The sequence below is a fragment of the Myotis brandtii genome, unplaced genomic scaffold (genome assembly GCF_000412655.1).
Source record: "Myotis brandtii unplaced genomic scaffold, ASM41265v1 scaffold566, whole genome shotgun sequence".
NCBI classification, from domain to species: Eukaryota; Metazoa; Chordata; class Mammalia; order Chiroptera; family Vespertilionidae; genus Myotis; species Myotis brandtii.
In genome coordinates this window covers 603188-621776 of record NW_005370110.1, presented here as the reverse complement: position 1 = coordinate 621776, position 18589 = coordinate 603188, and the positions used below count along the sequence as shown (strand labels likewise).

Sequence of the window (18589 nt, the reverse complement as noted above, 5' to 3'; positions counted from 1 at the left end):
TAGACTGGATGGAACCAGGCTTCCTCGGCAGTCCAGCCCTCCCCCAAGGCCAAATTCACCTTTTATCTCCCGTAGCTCAACCCCACAGTCCAAAGCTGGGGAAGAGGAGGTGGAGCCCTTGTGTCTAACTCCGTCTGGCACGCCCAGGAGACCAGCAGCAACAGGTTTTACTCAGTTGCTTGGCGCCCCCTAGGGTATAGCCTGGGTACTAAGCACAGAACAAGCCAATGGTATACAAGATGAATTTCGTACTTTTCCAAAGAGAAACACAGATGCCAACTCTTCCCACACACACTCCAAACCCAGTCAGGAGCCTGGGCACTCCTTGGTCTCCGTTCTTTTATGTACAGTCCACGCTGTGCCGAGGAGTAGAAAGCACTGAACTCGACCTGAAGGCAGGGAGGTGGGAGGAGAGGGGACCCTATAAGTCAGGTGGGATATGAGATGCTCCAGGGGGCCAGCCTGTGGAGGGACAGTGCCCCTGGGTGGAGCCAGGGGAAGGGAGCCTGTGACTTTCAACAGCCATTTGTGAGTGTGTGTGAGTGTGTGTGTGTGTGAGTGTGGGTGTGTGTGGAGAGTTAATGATTTACCGGAGGCTCCTTTCACAACTTACCAAGGGTCAGCTTCCCTTGAGCATGTACAAGCTTGGATCTCGGTACTCTTCGCCCCGGCCAGCTTGAACCCAGGAGGGCCCCCAGGCAGCCTGCGGCATGATCTCCATCACCGAATGGCAGAGTGAGTGTGGGGGGGCCCTGCTGTGGGGGGCTGGGCTGGAGCGGGGCGTCTAGGCGAGGTGGGGGCCGAGGTGCCCCTCCCAGCTGGGATCTCTTTGTGGGAAGTCTGTGAGGTGACCTCTGGAGCCAGCGGCCCGGAGCTGCTGTGTTGGCATCCTCCACGCAGCAGGGCCATGGCCAGGTGTGGCTCCTCGGCTGCCAGGGGCTGGGGGGTGGCTCCAGGCCCCCAGGAAGCCAAAGGCTGGTGTTGGGGGAGCTGGTAGGTTCACACCCCAGCTGGTGCCTTTCCACTTGGGGCCCTTAAACCTGGGGTGCTGCAAAGGTGGACCCAGGAGGCCGTTGCCCATTCAGACATCTTTCCCCCAAAACTCTCCTAGGGTCTCCTATGGCCCTGGGTCCCTTCCTACCAGAAAATAAACTCAACACCGCTCCCCAAACCCCCATATCCTCACTCCTAAACCATCTCTCCCTCTCTTTGGAGTGAGCAGTGAAGTAGTCTGCAGGTCTGGGAGGCGTGGGAACTGGTTCCATGAGTTTCATTTGGGGGAGTTACTTAAAGCCTCTGAGCCCCGGTGTCTCATCTGTGACCTGGAGGTAACATTCATTCACTGAGCAGATGTGTCTCCTCTTGTGCCACACACTGTGCTGGGCATAGAGCAGTGATGGCAAACCTATGCGGTGTCTCATCTGTGACCTGGAGGTAACATTCATTCATTCACGGAGCAGATGTGTCTCCTCTTGTGCCACGCACTGTGCTGGGCATAGAGCAGTGATGGCGAACCTATGAAACGCGTGTCAGAGGTGACACGCAAACTCATTTTTTTGGTTGATTTTTCTTTGTTAAATGGCATTTAAATATATAAAATAATATCAAAAATATAAATCTTTGTTTTACTATGGTTGCAAATATCAAAAAATTTCTATATGTGACACGGCACCAGAGTTAAGTTAGGGTTTTTCAAAATGCTGACACGCCGAGCTCAAAAGGTTCGCCATCACTGGCATAAAGTACACAACAGTGAGTGAGCATACTTATCCCCCACTGACAGCCTAGAGTAGGGGAACAGGAGCTGCTGGAGGAGGCCAAGGTGGCAGCAGCGACCTGGTGGGAAGGGACCGATGCTGGGTCTGTTTTGAGGAAAATGCTGAAAGGATTCGCTGATGGATTGGATGCGGACTGTGAAACAAAAAGTCAGGAATATTTTAACCTGAGCAACTAGAAGGTGTGAGTAGGGGGAGCGGGCATGTTGAGCAACTAGAAGGTGTGAGTAGGGGGAGCAGGCATGTTGAGTTTGATGGGCTGGTAAGTCAGGAATATTTTAACCTGAGCAACTAGAAGGTGTAAGTAGGGGAAGCGGGCATGTTGTTGAGTTTGATGGGCTGGCATTAGGCATCCAGGTGAGATGTCAAGTGGGTAGCCAGGTATATGAGTGTGGGACAGAGAGGGGAATTTTGGAGCTGCCCACATAGAGATGACATTTAAAGGCACAGGACTCCATGAGATCATCTGGGCAGTTTCCCAGCCTCCCCACCACTGACATTTGGGGGCAGGGTAAGTTGGCTGTGTTCTCTGCCCTGGGCATTGTAGGATTCTAGCAGCATCTCTGGCCTCTACACACTGGATGCCAGGATTACACTCACATTCCCAGTTGTGACCATCAAAACTGTCTCCAGCCTGGCCGGATGTCTCTGTCTGGCTGGGCATCGTCCCGTTGCGGGTTCAGTTCCCAATCAGAGCACATATCTAGGTTGCAGATTCGACTTCCGGTTGGGGCGTGTATGGAAGGCAACTGATCAATGTCTCTCTCTCTCTCTCTCTCTCTCTCTCTCTCTCTCTCTGTCTCTCAAATCAGTGGCTCTCTCTCTCTCTCTCTCTCTCTCTCTCAAATCAGTGGAAACATAGCCTCCAGTGTGGATTAAAAAAAAAAAGTCTCCAGACACTCCCAATGTCCTCTGAGAAACAAAACCACTCCTCCCAGTGGAGAACAACTGGCCTTCATATTTCTAAAACTATAGAGAGAAGAGTGCTGAGCCCAGTGGCAAGCCAACATTTTATTATAGCAAAATGTGTTAAGTCTTATGAAGAATGTGCTGAATTTTATGAAAGAAAGCAATGAGGGAACCAGGTTGAGGTCGGGAATGGAGAGCGGAACAGGTCTCCCTCCGGAGCTGGCATTGGCGTTGAGACCTGAAGGATGAGTACCAGTGGGAGGAAGCGGTGTGGCCGCAGGCCCGGCGGCAGGAGGCGCGTCCTGGGAGCCAGGTGTGGTTGGAGTGTGGCAGGCGAGGGGGGCAGGGGCAGGAGATGAAGCTGGACCAGCAGTCCTGGGCCACTCCATGCAGGGCCGTGAGCCAAGGAAATGGGTGTTTCGTCTCAGCCCAGGGGGAAGCGGGGAATAGGATTGGATCGTATGTTCTCCAAGATCCCTGACCGCCGTATGGAGGAGGGATATGAGGGAGGCAGGAGTGAAGCAGAGACTAGCGGGAGAATGTTGACGGGTCCAGAACAGACATGAGGGTGGCTTGGAATTTGGTAGTGGCGTTGAGACCTGAAGGATGAGTACCAGTGGGAGGAAACTGTGTGGTCACAGGCCGGCGTCCTGGGAACCAGGTGTGGTTGGAGTGTGGCGGGCGAGGGGGGCAGGGGCAGGAGATGAAGCTGGACCAGCAGTCCTGGGCCACTCCATGCAGGGCCGTGAGCCAAGGAAATGGGTGTTTCGTCTCAGCCCAGGAGGAAGCGGGGAATAGGATTGGATCGTATGTTCTCCAAGATCCCTGACCGCCGTATGGAGGAGGGATATGAGGGAGGCAGGGAAGCAGAGAAGACTAGCGGGAGAATGTTGACGGGTCCAGAACAGACATGAGGGTGGCTTGGAATTTGGTAGTAAGAGTGGAGAGAAACAGCCTGGCTGGTGTGGCTGGGTTGGTTGGGTGTCATTCTGTGCACCAAACGTCAGGTCACCAGTTCAACTCCCAGTCAGGGCACATGCCCGGGTTGCGGGCTCCATCCCCAGTAGGGGGTGTGCAGTAGGCAACCAATCGATGGTGTTTCTCTATCATTAATGTTTCTATCTCTCTATCCCTCTCCCTTCATTTCTCCCCCCTCCCCCTCTCTCGATCAATAAAAACTTTTAAAAAGGGAGTAGTGACTGAGGGCGTAGTGAGGAGACTCAGTGGTGGCTGCAAGCTGCCCTTTGGGTGGTGGTGACATTTGTATTCATTTGAGGAAAACCGAGAGAGGTGCAAGTCTAAGGAAAGGACATCAATAGCTCGGTTTGGACCTGTTGAGTCCAATAGGCCTTGAAGAGAGACAACCACGCAGATTTGCTACGTAGGCAGCTGAACATGAGTTTGGAAGCTCAAACTCATTATTTATTTATTTTTGGGGGCTAAATAAGTAATAATAAAAGTAATATATGAAAGGCCAATATCAACATTGTCAGCGCACAAGTGATATTTACAGACATGGGAATATGTGAGAAAAGAGAATGAGACATGAACTTGAGCCAAAGCCCTGAGCCATTAGAATCCCAAGAGGAAGAGAGAGAAGTGGGAGGAGCTGGCCAAGGAGCCTGAGGAAGCATGGTCAGACAGCAGGACGAAAACCAGCGGCAGGCTACCATGGGATCAGCAGAAAGGCCACTTCAAGAAGGGAGTAGCCAGCTGCTAAGGTGAGGACTGACCCCTGCCCGTTGGATTTGGGAACCCGGACATCACTGGCCAAAGCAGCAAGAACAATTTCTCTGGAGGAGTCCTGGGGGGTGGGCGGGGGGGGAGGTGGATGGGCTGGGTTGATGAAAGGCACTTTTTCTGGAGCCAGATGCCAGGCTACTGGGATCAAACCGGGGGGGTGGGGGGGGGTGGAGGTGGATGGGCTGGGTTGATGAAAGGCACTTTTTCTGGAGCCAGATGCCAGGCTACTGGGATCAAACCCTGGTCTGCCAGCTGCTGGGCGCCCCTGGGCCAGTGACGCCATCTCTGAGTGCTTCCGTTCTGTGTGTGAAGTGTGGCTAACGCGTCCCTACCTCAGAGGCAGCTGTGAAAATTAGATGCGTTTACAAGACTTAAAGTGCTCGAACTGTGCCTGGCACCGTGCGCTGGTGAGTGTTAGTGGTTGTTACTATTCATCACTATTGGTCACTTTGAACAGTGAAGGAAGGCTCTTTCTCTCCCCATTTTCCCCTTCCTCTTCCTGAACAATTCAGTCCTAAAGCCATTAGGTAGAAAGGGAGGTGGTGCCCAGGGCAGGTGTCAGAACCCTCACCAGGTGGGAGGAGGCTCACCTGAGGTTGGCCTGGTGCCAAGGCAGGGCACGGAGGGTATCCTGGCAGCGTCAGATGGTGCCCAGGGCAGGTGTCAGAACCCTCACCAGGTGGAAGGAGGCTCACCTGAGGTTGGCCTGGTGCCAAGGCAGCGTCAGGTAGGGAGTGGAGAGGAACTGAAGAGTGGAGGAACCTGGCAGACACCACCTTAATCACGGGGTCAACGAAACATCATCTGACCTGGCCAGTGTGGCTCCCTTGGGCGAGCATCATCCTAGGCACCAAAAGGTTGTCGGTTCGATTCCCGTGGTCAGGGCACATGCCCAGGTTGTTGCGTACAGGAGGCAATGGATCAGTGTTGTTTCCTCACATTGATGTTTCACTCTCTCCCTTTCTTTCTCTCCAAAAAATCAATAAAAACATGTTAAAAAAAAAAAACATCATCAGTAATAGGCCACATTGAGAAGAACACAGCATCCCATCTTGTTGATATTTCTGCAGAAACAATACCAATAACTGACCCAAATCTTCAAAAGTGTCAATGTCATGTCAAGGGAAGACTGAGGTCCTATTCCAGACATGACAGACATAAAACCAAATGCCACACGTGGCTCCGAACTGAATCCTTTAGTTAAAAATGCTAACAACTGATGAAAGGTAAATGTGGTTTCACTTTAGGGGGTAGTAATGTGTCCGTGTTAATGCCTTGGCTTTGACGGTTGTATCCTGGTAAAGGAAAACCACACGGAAGTCTCCAGGGGCGATGAGAGAGCCCATGGCAGCTACTCTCAGATGATTCAGGGGGAAAATGTTGTTGTATTGTACTTGCAACTTTTCTCTCCAGGGGCGATGAGAGAGCCCATGGCAGCTACTCTAAGATGATTCAGGGGGAAATGTTGTTGTATTGTACTTGCAACTTTTCCGTACTTTTGTGAAGAGAGAGAGAGAGAGAGAGAGAGAGGAGTGAGAAATGAATGGTATTCCCTGTCTCCCAGCCCAGTCTTGGGCCAAAAGGACCTTCCACCTGCTTCAGGAGACACTACTTCCCTTCCAGGAGCAACAAGGACCTTGCCCTGGGCGTCAGTGAGTGCGAGCTACCGAGCTACCGGGTGGGGGTGGGGGCAGCCCAGCTCATCTGCATCCTTGCAGGCCGTGGGCTCCTCTTGGCAGCCGCTCTGGGGCTGCAGTTTGGGGTGGTTGCTGAAGAGGGCAGCCATGCCCTAGCTGGTTTAGCTCAGTGGCTAGAGCATCAGCCCGTGGACCAAGGGGTCCTGGGTGCGATTCCAGTCAAGGGCATGTACTTCAGTTGCAGGCTCGATCTCCAACCCTGGTCGGGGAGTGTGTGGGAGGCAACCAATTGATGTGTCTCTCTCACATCGATGTTTTTCTCTCTCTGTCTCTCGCCCTCCCTTCCACTCTCTCCAAAAATCAATGGAAAAATATCCGCAGGTGAGGATTAAGGCAGGCATCAGCCTGCCACGACAGGGACACCTGAAGCTGGCCTATCTCTGGGGGCTGGGTGGTCCCTGCTTCTCATTAGGACTCAGTGGTTCTCAACCTTCCTAATGCCGCGACCCTTTAATACAGGTCCTCATGTTGTGGTGACTCCCAACCATAAAATTATTTTCGTTGCTACTTCATAACTGTAATGTTGCTACTGTTATGAATCGTAATGTAAATATCTGATATGCAGGATGTAGTTTCATTGTTCGCGACCCACAGGTTGAGAACCGCTGCTAGGTGATGCCCTGGAGAGCCAGGCCTCCCTGAAGTTACGGGAGCCTCCCCTGGTCCTTTCCTCCAGCAGGGGGCGCGCTGCCCCTCTGTCTGGATCCCGTAGGGCAGCGGACACTTCTGTCACTTCTGGTGACATGCCCCCCAGAGCCCCGCCCTCGGCCATGATCATGTCCCAGGAACTTCAGGAGCGACCCCACATGGTAACTGAACTGAAATTGCTAAGCGACTGCAGGAGAGACGAAGGGAGGTCTGAGGCCTGAATGAGAGAACAGCTTCCAACCCTTTTCCGTGAGGTTTGTGTCCGCGGTGCAGTGTCCCCCTGAACACTGGGGGCACCACGCGGCCCTTGAGGAAGGCTGCCCGTGGCAGGAGCTGTGGAGTGGCACCGGTCCTTCAGGAATCGCGGGGGACAAGTTAGGAAAGCAATCACTATGTAAACCAGCACATCGCTGTAGGGGAAGAAAGTATAATGTGGGAGAAAAGGCAGGGTGTGAATCTGAGAAACTTGGGCGGTTTCCACGAAATGAATAAGAGGCTGTTCTTACGTGTTTACAGGATGAGCACATGGATGTTTTAACAAAACAAAAGGAAAACCTAGTAAAATATTCACATTGTGTTTCCACACCAAATACATCCCCCTGGGGGAGATAGAAGCGAAGGATGGTTGTCAGCGCCGGAACCAATGGCGTCTTTTTGTGGCAGGTGTAAGCTGAGACCAGATGTTTTTATAACCGGCATGAAAACGTAAATGCCTTGGCCGCCCGGATGAAAGAACAGGGCTGTGGTCTTCCTACGTAAAATCATCCTAGCAAAGAGGAGGCCCTTCTAGCCCCTCTCGAGGACAGAGACATCACACACCAGGGAAGGACAGAACACAGCCTTCGCCATGGCCCACGGAGGCTGCACTGCCCAGTGTCCCAGGCCCTCAGAGATGGTATTCGGACAGGCATTGCTGAGAGGGGGGCGTAGGAAACAAGCCCAGATAGACCCGGGGGCTGATCAGAAGCAGGCGGACTCAGCCCTCAGTCCGGCTGGATTCCGGGCAGACGGACCTTCCGCTGACAGATCCGATGGTGGCGCTGGGCCCTAACAGAATCCGGCTCTGCTGAAAGGGAGACCAGCAAGACTGGCACTTCTCTGGATGATAAATCGAGGGCGGTTTATCATTTGAACGATAAATCTCATCTCAATCTTTGAAAAAAGATCTTTTGAAGGAGCCCTTTGGAACTGGTCCTAACCCTCTGAGGTCTGTCTGGTTGAGGGTTTGGTTCCAAACCTTTGCAATAAAGCAAGTCGTAACCTTTGTGCTGGTGGAGGGTCTTGCCTTCAATTTAAAAAAAAAAATCTATAAAGCACAATAAAATGAGGGATGCCTGTACACTGAAAACTACAAATCGTTGCTGAAAATGTTGTAAAAGACACAAATAAATAGAAAGACATCCTGTGTTCATGGATTGGAAGATTTAATATTGTTAAGATGTCAGTACTGCACAAAGCAATCCACAAATTCAATGCCATCTCTATCAAAATCCCAATGGTGTTTTTTGCAGAAATAGAAAAATCAATGTTAAAATTCATTTGGAATCTCAAGGGATAGCGAATAGCCAAATTAATCTTGAAGAGGAAGAACAAAGTTGGAGGTTTCACACTTACTCATTTCAAAACTTATTACAGCCCTGACCAGTATGCTCAGTGGTTAGAGAGTCGGCCCGATAGAAAGACATCCTGTGTTCATGGATTGGAAGATTAATATTGTTAAGATGTCAGTACTGCACAAAGCAATCCACAAATTCAATGCCATCTCTATCAAAATCCCAATGGTGTTTTTTGCAGAAATAGAAAAATCAATGTTAAAATTCATTTGGAATCTCAAGGGATAGTGAATAGCCAAATTAATCTTGAAAAGGAAGAACAAAGTTGGAGGTTTCACACTTATTTCAAAACTTATTACAGCCCTGACCAGTGTGCTCAGTGGTTAGAGAGTCGACCCATGCACCGAAGGGTCTCGGGTTTGACTCCCAGTCCAGGGCATGTACCTGGGTTGCAGGTTTGATTCCTGGCCCCGGTCAGGGCGTGTGTGGGAATCTCTCTCACTCGATGTTTCTCTCTCTCTCCCTCCCTTCTACTCTCTCTTAAAAAAACACACACACACAATGAAAAAAATATCCTCGGGTGAGGATTAACAACAACAACAACAACAGAAACACCTTATTACAAAGCTCCAATAACCAAAACAGTGTGGAACTGGCATAAAGACAGACAGACCAATTATCATAGGACAATGAATATCATAGGAAGCCCAGAAATAAACTCCGGCATAAAGCACCAAATGAACTTCAACAAGGGCGTCAAGGCCATTCTGTGGGAAAAGGCTGTCTTTTCAACAAATGATGTCAGGAAAACTGAGTATCCACAGGCAAAAGAGTAGTTCATTTTAGCTCAAAGTGAGAGCTAAAACTACAAAACTCTTAGAAGAAAACATAGGAGAAAAGCTCCATGACACTGGATTTGACGATTTCTGGGATATGATACAAACATACAAGAAACTAAAGAAAAATGATATAAATTGAACTGCATCAAAATTAAGAACCTCTGGGCATCAAAGAACGAAATCAGCAGAGTGAAAAAGACAATCTATGAAATGGGAGAAAATATTTGCAAAGTATATATCCGATAAGGGGTTATATCCAGAATATATAAAGAACTCCTACAACTCAACAACAACAACCTGGTTTTTAAATGGCAAAGGACTTAAATAGACACTTCTACAAAGAAGATATACACATGACCAGCAAGCACGTGAAAAGATGCTCATCATCCATCACCAACCACTAGGAAGAGGCAAGTCAAAGCCACCGTGGTACCATCTCACACCCACTAAGATGGATGTTGTCAAAAACAAAACAGCTCCGGCCAGGTGCTCCATTGGTTGGAGCGTCGTTCTGTACACCAGAAAGGTTGCGGGTTCGATCCCCTGTCGGGGCACGTGAGGGAGGCAGGCGATCGGTGTTTCTATCTCACATTGATGTTTCTTCCTCTCTCTCTCTTCCCCTCTCTAAAATCAATAAACATATCCTCGGATGAGGATTTAAAAAATAATAATAAATAATAAAAGATTTAAAAAACAAAAATACCAAGTGTTGGTGAGGATGGGAAGACATGAAGCCCTTGTGCCCTGCTGGTGGGAATGTAAAATGGAGCGCCTGCTATGAAACGCGGTATGGTGGTTCCTCAAAAAATTAAAAATAGAACTACCACTTGCTCCTCAATCCCACCGGTGGGTACATATCCAAAGTATTGACAGCAGAGTCTCAAAGAGATATCGGTTCCCCCGTGTTCATAGAAGCTTATTCACAACAGCGAGACGGTAGAAGCAACCCACGTGTCCATCCGCAGATGAGTAGACAAACAAAATGTAGTATGTGCATCCAGTGGAATATTCCTTCAAAGGTAAGGAAATTCTGACTGACACACGCTACAGCACGGATGACCCTTGGGGACATCGTGTTATGGGAGATAAGCCGGTCACAAAATGGCAAATGCTGTGTGATCCCACTTCTCTGAGGTCCCTAGAGCAGAGACAGAAAGTATCGTGGCCGGTCCAGCAGCCGTGGGTGGAGGAATGAGCAGTTAGTGTTCGATGGGTACAGAGTTCCAGTTTTGTCAGATGAGTTTGGGAGATGGATGGGGTGATGGTAACACAACAATGCGAATGTATGGAATACCACTGAGCCGGACACTTACAAATTGTTAGAGCAGAGACAGAAAGTATCGTGGCCGGTCCAGCAGCCGTGGGTGGAGGAATGAGCAGTTAGTGTTCGATGGGTACAGAGTTTCAGTTTTGTCAGATGAGTTTGGGAGATGGATGGGGCGATGGTAACACAACAATGAGAATGTGCGGCATACCACTGAGCCGGACACTTACAAATTGTCAAGATGGTACATGTTATGTGTATTCTATCACGACTTAAAGTAAAATTTCAAGTTAGTTCAATTTAAAAATGGAGCATTACAGCCCTGGCCGGTTTTGCCCAGTGGATAGAGCATCGGCCTGCAGACCGAGGGGTCCCAGGTTCGATTTCGGTCAAGGGCACATGCCTGGGTCGCAGGCTCGACCCCCACTAGGGAGCATTCAGGAGGCGGCCGATCCATGGTTCTCTCTCATCGATGATGTTTCTATCTCTCTCCCTCCCTCTCCCTTCCTCTCTGAAATCAATAAAAATATCTTAAAAATGAAACGAGACAATGAATTATCATTTGCTGACTCTCAGAATGGCAAAGATAAGTAAAATGAACAATTCTGTGTTACGCGTAGGGTTTAAGGAAAAAAGGAACTTCATATCCGGTTATTGTTACAACTCTTCCTGAGGGGAGCAATCTGAAATATGTATCAAAGTGTCCAAAATGCAGCCCTGGACCCAACAAGGGCCTTAAGGTCCTGCACTTGGGTGCTGTCCGCGCTGGCTCTGAGCAAACTCCTGCAGCTGCAAAGAGCGACGCCCTGAGACGCACTGCCACCAGGGGGCGCTGCCACGCGGGCCCAGCCTTGGGCAGAACTGCAGGCCACTGTGGCCGCAACCAGAGGCTCAGGGACAGTGGTGGGGCCCAGAGGCAGCCTCTGCAGGAGGGAGGGAGGAAAGGGAGCGGGTGCCGGCTGGGGTGTGGACTTCAGGAGGACAGATGAGCACACTACCGATCGATCGATGACTTCTGTTTTTCCAAACCAGAGTGACAGGTGTTCACCGGGAAGGCGGGGCAGGGGCAGTTAGGGGAGGAACGAGACAGGAGGGCCAGCCTCCTGAGAAACAGGCAGGACAGCTCGTGGTTTCCGGGCCCTTTGGGGCTGGTGGCCATGAGCTGCCAGTGGTCCCTTGGCTGAGTGTGGCTTGGGCATCGGCATCTCCCAACCGCACGTCGGGGAGCTGCAGCCACGCAGAGGGCTGTTTGGAGGACAGAATGCCGGGAAGCGCAGGACTGCACAGCCGTTTCCAGGAGCTCAATGTACTTTTGAGCTCATTCTTCCTTTCCCATCCCATCATTCCCCCGAGCACAGAGCTCCCCCGAGGGCACCTGTCCAGGGGTCACCGGGAAATCCCAGGACCCCCCCTCTCCCCAGAGCCCCTCCCACCACGGCCTCCTTGCCTGTTGCAGAGATTGGCGTGGGCATCACCGGCTTCGGAGCCTTCTTCATCCTCCTTGGAGTGCTCCTGTACTTTGATTCCGTGCTCCTGGCCTTCGGAAACGTGAGTGCCCCTGCCCTGTGGACCCTCCCAACCTCCCTGAGGTCTCTACTGCTGGGGTCAGCCCTAAGTTCCTTCCCGTGTGGCCGTCCAGGGTCAGGTGCCAGCAGCCTGGGCCGGCAGGGTGGCTGGGGATGGACAGCAGGCCCCGCTGGGCAGAGAATCCGAGGACCTGGATTCTCACGCCAGCTCTGGGTGAGCCGGGAGGGGTGAGACACTGTCCCTCCACTGGACTCCCACCAGCTAGGGGCGGGGGTGTCCCACGAACACACACGCCTGGGGACGGAGGCAGAGGTGCAGCAAAGTCACCATGAGACAAACACATTCCATCTGAATGGGTGCTGGTGGGGGGGCGGGGAGCGGGGGGGAGAGCGTACCCAGCTGGGGAGGATGAGAAGGGGTTTGGGAAGGAAAGTGTGTGGGGTTGGAGAAAGCGCTCTCAGGTGGACGGAACTTGCTGGAAGGAATTGGACAGGAGCCTGGGCTCTCTTCGGGGATCATTAGGAGCCACACTGAAGGCAGTGGCAGGGCCAGATGCCGGAGGGACCGGAGTGTCCTCCCACGGGCAGCGGAGCCCTGCCGGTCCCATGCGGCTGCCTAACCTATGCGGGCCTGCTGTTCCCCTTCCGACCGGGGAGAGAATCTCACTGTCTACCCCAGCTTCCCTGGGAGGGGTGATGAGAAATGCAGTAGATACGAAGCACTGGTTGGGACCCAAGAAAGTGGTTGAATTGGGTGAGAAATGAGAGAACGGCCCAACTTCCCCTTGTGCAGCCCCTGCCTCTGGGCAGTTTGGTTTCCAAACAGCTCAGATTCCTCAAGGCTCCGTAATTTTGCTACAAGGCTGGGTCACCCTCTCTGAAACCGACCCTCCTTGTAGAGTTAGCAAGTCCTGCCCCATGCGTGATGGCAGCTCCAGGCCTGAGGGGGGAGGCTGGCCCCTGGCTCTGAGGGGGGAGGCTGACCCCTGGCTCTGAGGGGGGAGGCTGGCCCCTGGCTCTGAGGGGGGAGGCTGGCCCTTAGCTCCAGGGGGGGCGGGGGCTGCTTGAACTCACGCTCCTCTTCCTCCCCCGCCAGCTGCTGTTCCTGACCGGCCTGACCCTCATCATCGGCCTGAGGAAGACGCTCTCCTTCTTCTTCCAGAGGCACAAGCTCAAGGGGACCAGCTTCTTCCTGGGGGGTGTGGTCGTTGTGCTCCTGCGCTGGCCCCTCCTGGGCATGTTTCTAGAAACGTACGGATTCTTTAGCCTCTTCCGGTGAGTGCAGATCCCGTTCCCCCGATGGGCCCCCGGGCCTCTGAGTGGCTGAGAGCAGCCCACCAGGTGTGGGTGGCACAGCCAGCGGGTGTGCAGAAGCTGGACCTGCCCTGCAAGAGCTTGGAAACGGGGAGGAGGCCCTGGCCAGTTTGGCTCAGTGGATAGAGCGTCAGCCTGCGGACTGAAGGGTCCTGGGTTCGATTCCAGTCAAGGGCACATGCTGGGGCTGCAGACTTGATCCCCAGTAGGGGGCGTGCAGGAGGCAGCCAATCCATGATTCTCTCTCATCATTGATGTTTCCATCTCTCTCTCCCTTCCTCTCTGAAATCAATAAAAATATATTTTAAAAAATTAAAATAAAAATGGGAGGGGCATGGGACAGACACTTGGAAAGGCCCCTCCAACAGTAGGTTGAAGGATACATTGAAGTGACCGGCACACACTGAGCACCTGCTGTGGGCCCAGCACTGTGCCTGCCACCAGGGAGGGCACGCAGGGCTCACTCTCGAGTTGAATGACCACGGGGGGAGGAAGGGCAGTGAGCTGACGTTTGCTAGGCCCCAGACATGCGCCATCATAACCTCACTTTGTCACCTCCACCGCCCGTCCTGGGCTGTTCCCTGCAGATGAGGGAGCCGGCACTCAGAGAGGCTGCCCCTGCCCGGCCGCACAGGCAGTGTGCAAAGGATCTGACTTTGATCCCCCCACCCCCACCCCGTCCCTGGCCCCTGGCTCCACAGCCCTCGGCCTGTCGTGCCAGCCTGGGCCTGGTGAAGGGCTGGGCGGGACTCAGTGGAGATGTGTAGCCATTTTCAGGGCCAGAGTGTGTCCCACCGGAAGCAGGACCTGGGACAGGCCTTGAGGGATGGGCAGGGGCTAAGAGAAGACTGGAGGGCACCTGGTGGGGAGGAAAGGGTCCTGGGGAAGGTGGGCTGGCAGGACAGACTCCCCGTGTCCCTGTGACGCTGTGGAGAGAGCAGGGGTGGGATGGGGGTGACGGGGGCTGGAAGAATCATGGTCCATGGAATCATGGGAAGGGGCTGGGGTCAGGAGCCCCAGCATTCCCACAGGAGCCCTCATTTGCTCAGTGGCCTTGAAAGCACCCTGATCAGCCTGGATGCCCCGACCTCACAAAGGTCATGTAGCTCGGCCTCGAGAAATAAATTTTCTCCCACATGTTCTGCCACCCATGTAGCTGATGTTCAGTCATTTGCTCAGAGTCAAATATATAAGAGGCACCTGCTCTGTGCCCAGTGTGTGGCCTGGTCTGGGGACACGTGTTAGACAGGGAGGCGCCTCCTGAGGACTCGCGGGGCGTAGGGAAGACAAATGCATCCTGACAACCAGCATTCAGACCGCTTACCGAGAGCTGGGGACTGTGAGCAGGGCCACTGCACACTCAGTCGTTCAAACCCAAAGTCACCTGGACAAAGACACCTCCCAGCAGCATTGCCGGGGACTCGGAGCAGTGAGAGACCTCCGGGGGCCGGGGGATCACAGGAATTTCCGCCCAAGAAAAGGAAAAATTCAGGCAGAATTCAAATGTCTGATCGCGTGCCCTCTCCGCTGCACACAGGGCTCCCTTCCCACGTCAGCCTCGGTGCCTCCAAGCCCCCTGTCTCCCCAGCCAGGCCCCGTAGGGCGAGAGTGGGAGGAGGCTGAGGCGGGAGGGAGAGCAGACACAGCACAGCCCCCACCACCGGCCCTGCCTGGAGCCCAGGGGACCTGCAGCAGGTGGTGACACCCAGTCTGGGGAGAGGACAGTGACAATAATACAAACAAACATTTCCTGAGCATGTCTTCGTGTAAGGCCCTAGGACATAGGTACTATTATCAACCCTGTTTTACAGCTGGAAACAGACCCAGAGAAAGTGAGGAATCTGCCCTGAGCTCACACAGTGCTAGCGAGTGGCAGAGCCAAGATGGGCTCCCAAGGAATCTGACTCCAGGGACTTCATTCTTTTTTTTCTTTTTTCTTTTTTTATTGATTTCAGAGAGGAAGGGAGAAGGAGAGAGAGATAGAAATATCCACAATGAGACAGAATCATTGCTTGGCTGCCTCCTGCATATCCCACACTGAGCCACACCGGCTGTGCTGGAACTTCATTCTTAACTATTCCACTTGGCTGCCTCTAAAACACTGGAGGGGGATGGGGGGGGCCAAGCCTACCCCCAGTGCCTAGGGGCCCACTCTCTTGGGAGCCAAAGTTGGAGCCTGTCTGTGGACCTCAGTCTTGCTACCCTCTACCACCTCCCCCCCGACCCCGGCCCAGGCCATCACTGATCCCTCCCCCCTCTGTTCCTAGGGGCTTTTTCCCTGTGGCCTTTGGCTTCCTGGGCAATGCCTTTAACATCCCCTTCCTGAGTGAGGTAAGTGCCTCCTGCATGTGGCTTAGTGGTGGGGCCCGGGGGTGGCGGGAGCACACGCAGTTGGGAAAACTGCTGCCCCAGGTACAGCGGACCCGCCCCATCTCCCCCTGCACTCCCTTCCCCAGGCTGGCCTGCCTCCGCTCCTCTTCCCCGCCCTGCTCCTTCTCCATTTGACAAAGGCCCTTGAGCAGCTGTGCCTAAGACAGTGGTCGGCAAACTTTGGCTTGCAAGCCACATGAGGCTCTTTGGCCCCTTGAGTGTGGCCACGAAATTTCAATCGCACTGTACGTGCGCGCCTGCACGTGGTATTTTGTGGAAGAGCCACACTCAAGGGGCCGCAGTTTGCCGACCACTGGCCTAAGGAATAGGGATAGAGGAAGGAATGGGGATAGAGGAGGGATGGGGATGGAGGATGGTGGCTATTAATAGCTCTTGATTATAGCCAAAGAAACAGACACTGAGAGTCTAGGGGACCCAGCCACAAAGTGCCAGAGCTTTCTGGGGAGCTGGCTGAGTCTGGTCCCGGACTTGGAGAGGATGTGTGACAGCTAATGACAGCAGGGAAAGCTGTGGCAGATTCTGTCCTCTCCTTGGGGCAGGCGTGGGCAGTGGCCCCCCGCCCCCCTCGCTCTTTCTCGGAAGCATCTGACAGAATATGGGCTCTCTGAGAAGCCAAGCGAGGCCCTTCAGCCAGCTTCCGGCATGCCCGCCAGCTGGGCACATCCCTGCAACCCCCTCTCCCTGTCTGCGCTTGGCACAGCTCTCACCTCAAGGCCAGCTCCCTAATAACCCTGATATTGAGTCTGCTCTCCACCCTTTGTCTGGAGTAATGACTCTCGGCTCCCACAGCTGTACCGGAGGTTTCAAGGCACCAGCTCAATGGTCTGAGCAGCAGAGATGAGCTCCTTGAACTTGGATCGTTGGTTGAGGGGGCTGGAAAGGAAATGGGGCCACCCTCTCGGGCCCCCCTCCTGCACTGACTCACCTACCCCGCACACCCGGGCCTCTCCGAGTCCAGAAGGAAGAATGGCACCAAGTGACTGACCTCCGATTCCCAAGCCAACGCCAGAGGCCATGGGCATTGTTGGGAGCAGAGCTCCAGGGCCCCACAGAGCTCGGGCTGGGGCTGGGACCACACCCCGCTCTGTAGGGGAGAAAAAGCAAAGATTAAATCCCACGCTGTGTGTGTCTGACACTCAAAGTCAGTGTCTCGGGCCTGTTAAGTCATCTCCTGACTCGGGGCATCTCAATCTATACAGCAAAGGGCAGGCCTGCTCTCAGCGGCTCATTTGCATCCTGAGGAGCGGCAATGTATGTGCAAGCCCCTGTTCGCAGAAGGCATTAGACAAGTGACGGGTAGAAATCCTGTCCTGGCAGGAAGTGCTTCTCGGCCGTAGGTGGATGTCTGCTCGGGACACCCCCCAGGCGGAGCCTGTGCCGGGAGAGCTTCCTGTCTGCGGGTAGAGACAGCCTCCGCCTTCGGAGAGCCCTAGTCTGACAGAAGGAAGAGGCTCTGTCCCAGGAGCCCCTGGTCCAAGGGTAAAGACCATGACTGCAGGCCCAAGAACGAGACCAGAGTTCCCGCAATGTACATATAGGGTGTCCCCCATAATGTGTACACACTTGAGCAGCTGGTAGCCGTCAATGCAAATGAACTGTATTTTAACAAACACTGCCTTCGTGGTTACTCACAGTGTGTACCCATGTGTTCTGCGCCCTTAGCTGCCTACAGGTGTTACCCATCTGACAGAGTTAAATCCACCCCAGAGCCCTGAGCTGAGCTAGTGCTCAGTCACTGTTTGGGGAAAGAAGGAAGGAAGAGAGGGAGGGAGGGAGGGGAAAATGAAGGACCCCCCACCCCCCGCCCGCCTGCGCCCAGTTGCAGATTACAGCCCAGGAGGGAACCCCAAGGCCAGCTGGCAGATCTGGGAGCACTCGGGGAACTGGAACCCCTGGTGCCACTGTGCCCGTCTCCCGCCCTCCTGCCTTCCATGCTGCCCACTCCACACTGGGCGTGCGCGTGGCTCTTGTCTGGAGGGGGAACTCTTCGTGCTGACCCCCCACCACACGCCTCCTCACACAGGCCACTTCCACCTTGATCAGCGCACAAGGGTCTCCTGGTGAGCGGGTCTGGGAGGAGCAGGAGGAGGATGGGAGAGGGAATCGGAAAGAAAGCCGGCCTTGGAGGCTCTGGAGGGGGAGGCTGACTCCAGTCGTGACTGCCAGGGGGCGGGAGGCAGCAGTCTGCTCTCTAGGGGGGTCTGCAGAGGAGGGAGAGAGAGGCCAAGGGGCCAGTGCCTGGAGACGTCACCTGGGCTTGATAAAAGGGGCGGGGATGTGGTCAGGGCGCCGGCAAGAGCGAGGCCAGCTCCCCTCCCCGCCGGTGTTCACCCACCAGACACCCTGCGGAGCTCCCACCCGCTGGGACCCAGGACGGAGCCAGGTAGGTGCACTGGGCATCCACGCTGGGGGAGGGGTCTGCCAGGCTCACGGAGGCTCCCCAGACGGGAGCAGGAACTCAGTTCCAAGACTGACTGACTGATGTGTCCCGGGCAGGGGAAGTGGGGCTGATGGGGCCAGATTACAAGGCCGGCCAGATTATGGGCGACTGCCTTGATTGGCACTTTATTTGTGAGGCCCGGACCCTCTCAAGGACTCCTCTTTGGGCAGGAATAGTTGCAATTCGTTGTAATTACTGCGTGAACTATGTGGCTGGGATTAGGGGCCACAGAGCATTTAGGGGGAAGCTGGAGAGCCCCTCAGGGCACATGGGCGCAACAGGGCTCCTCTGAGCTCCTTCTCCAACTTATGGATGGCAAATACAAACCCAGCCAAAGAGCCTCTCGCACTGCTAGGAAGATCCCCCCAGGAAGGAAGCCCCCCGACTTCAGAAGCTTCCCAGCCAGGCCTGGGATTTCTGCTACTCGCTAGGCTCAAAAGCGGGTGGGGGAGCCACAAAACGTACCCCCAGAGGCCAGCCACCGTGGGCC

General features: G+C 53.9%; 1 protein-coding gene across 1 annotated transcript; it reads left to right on the top strand.

The window, feature by feature from the left end:
• Positions 1-602: 602 nt before the first annotated feature.
• GOLT1A (golgi transport 1A) lies at positions 603-16792 on the top strand. The gene is made up of 5 exons (XM_005878586.2): positions 603-735; positions 11885-11976; positions 13051-13229; positions 15536-15599; positions 16449-16792. Exons 1-5 carry the CDS (start codon positions 711-713, stop codon positions 16485-16487), a joined length of 399 nt encoding a protein of 132 aa, XP_005878648.1. The 5' UTR covers positions 603-710; the 3' UTR covers positions 16488-16792.
• Positions 16793-18589: the final 1797 nt, after the last annotated feature.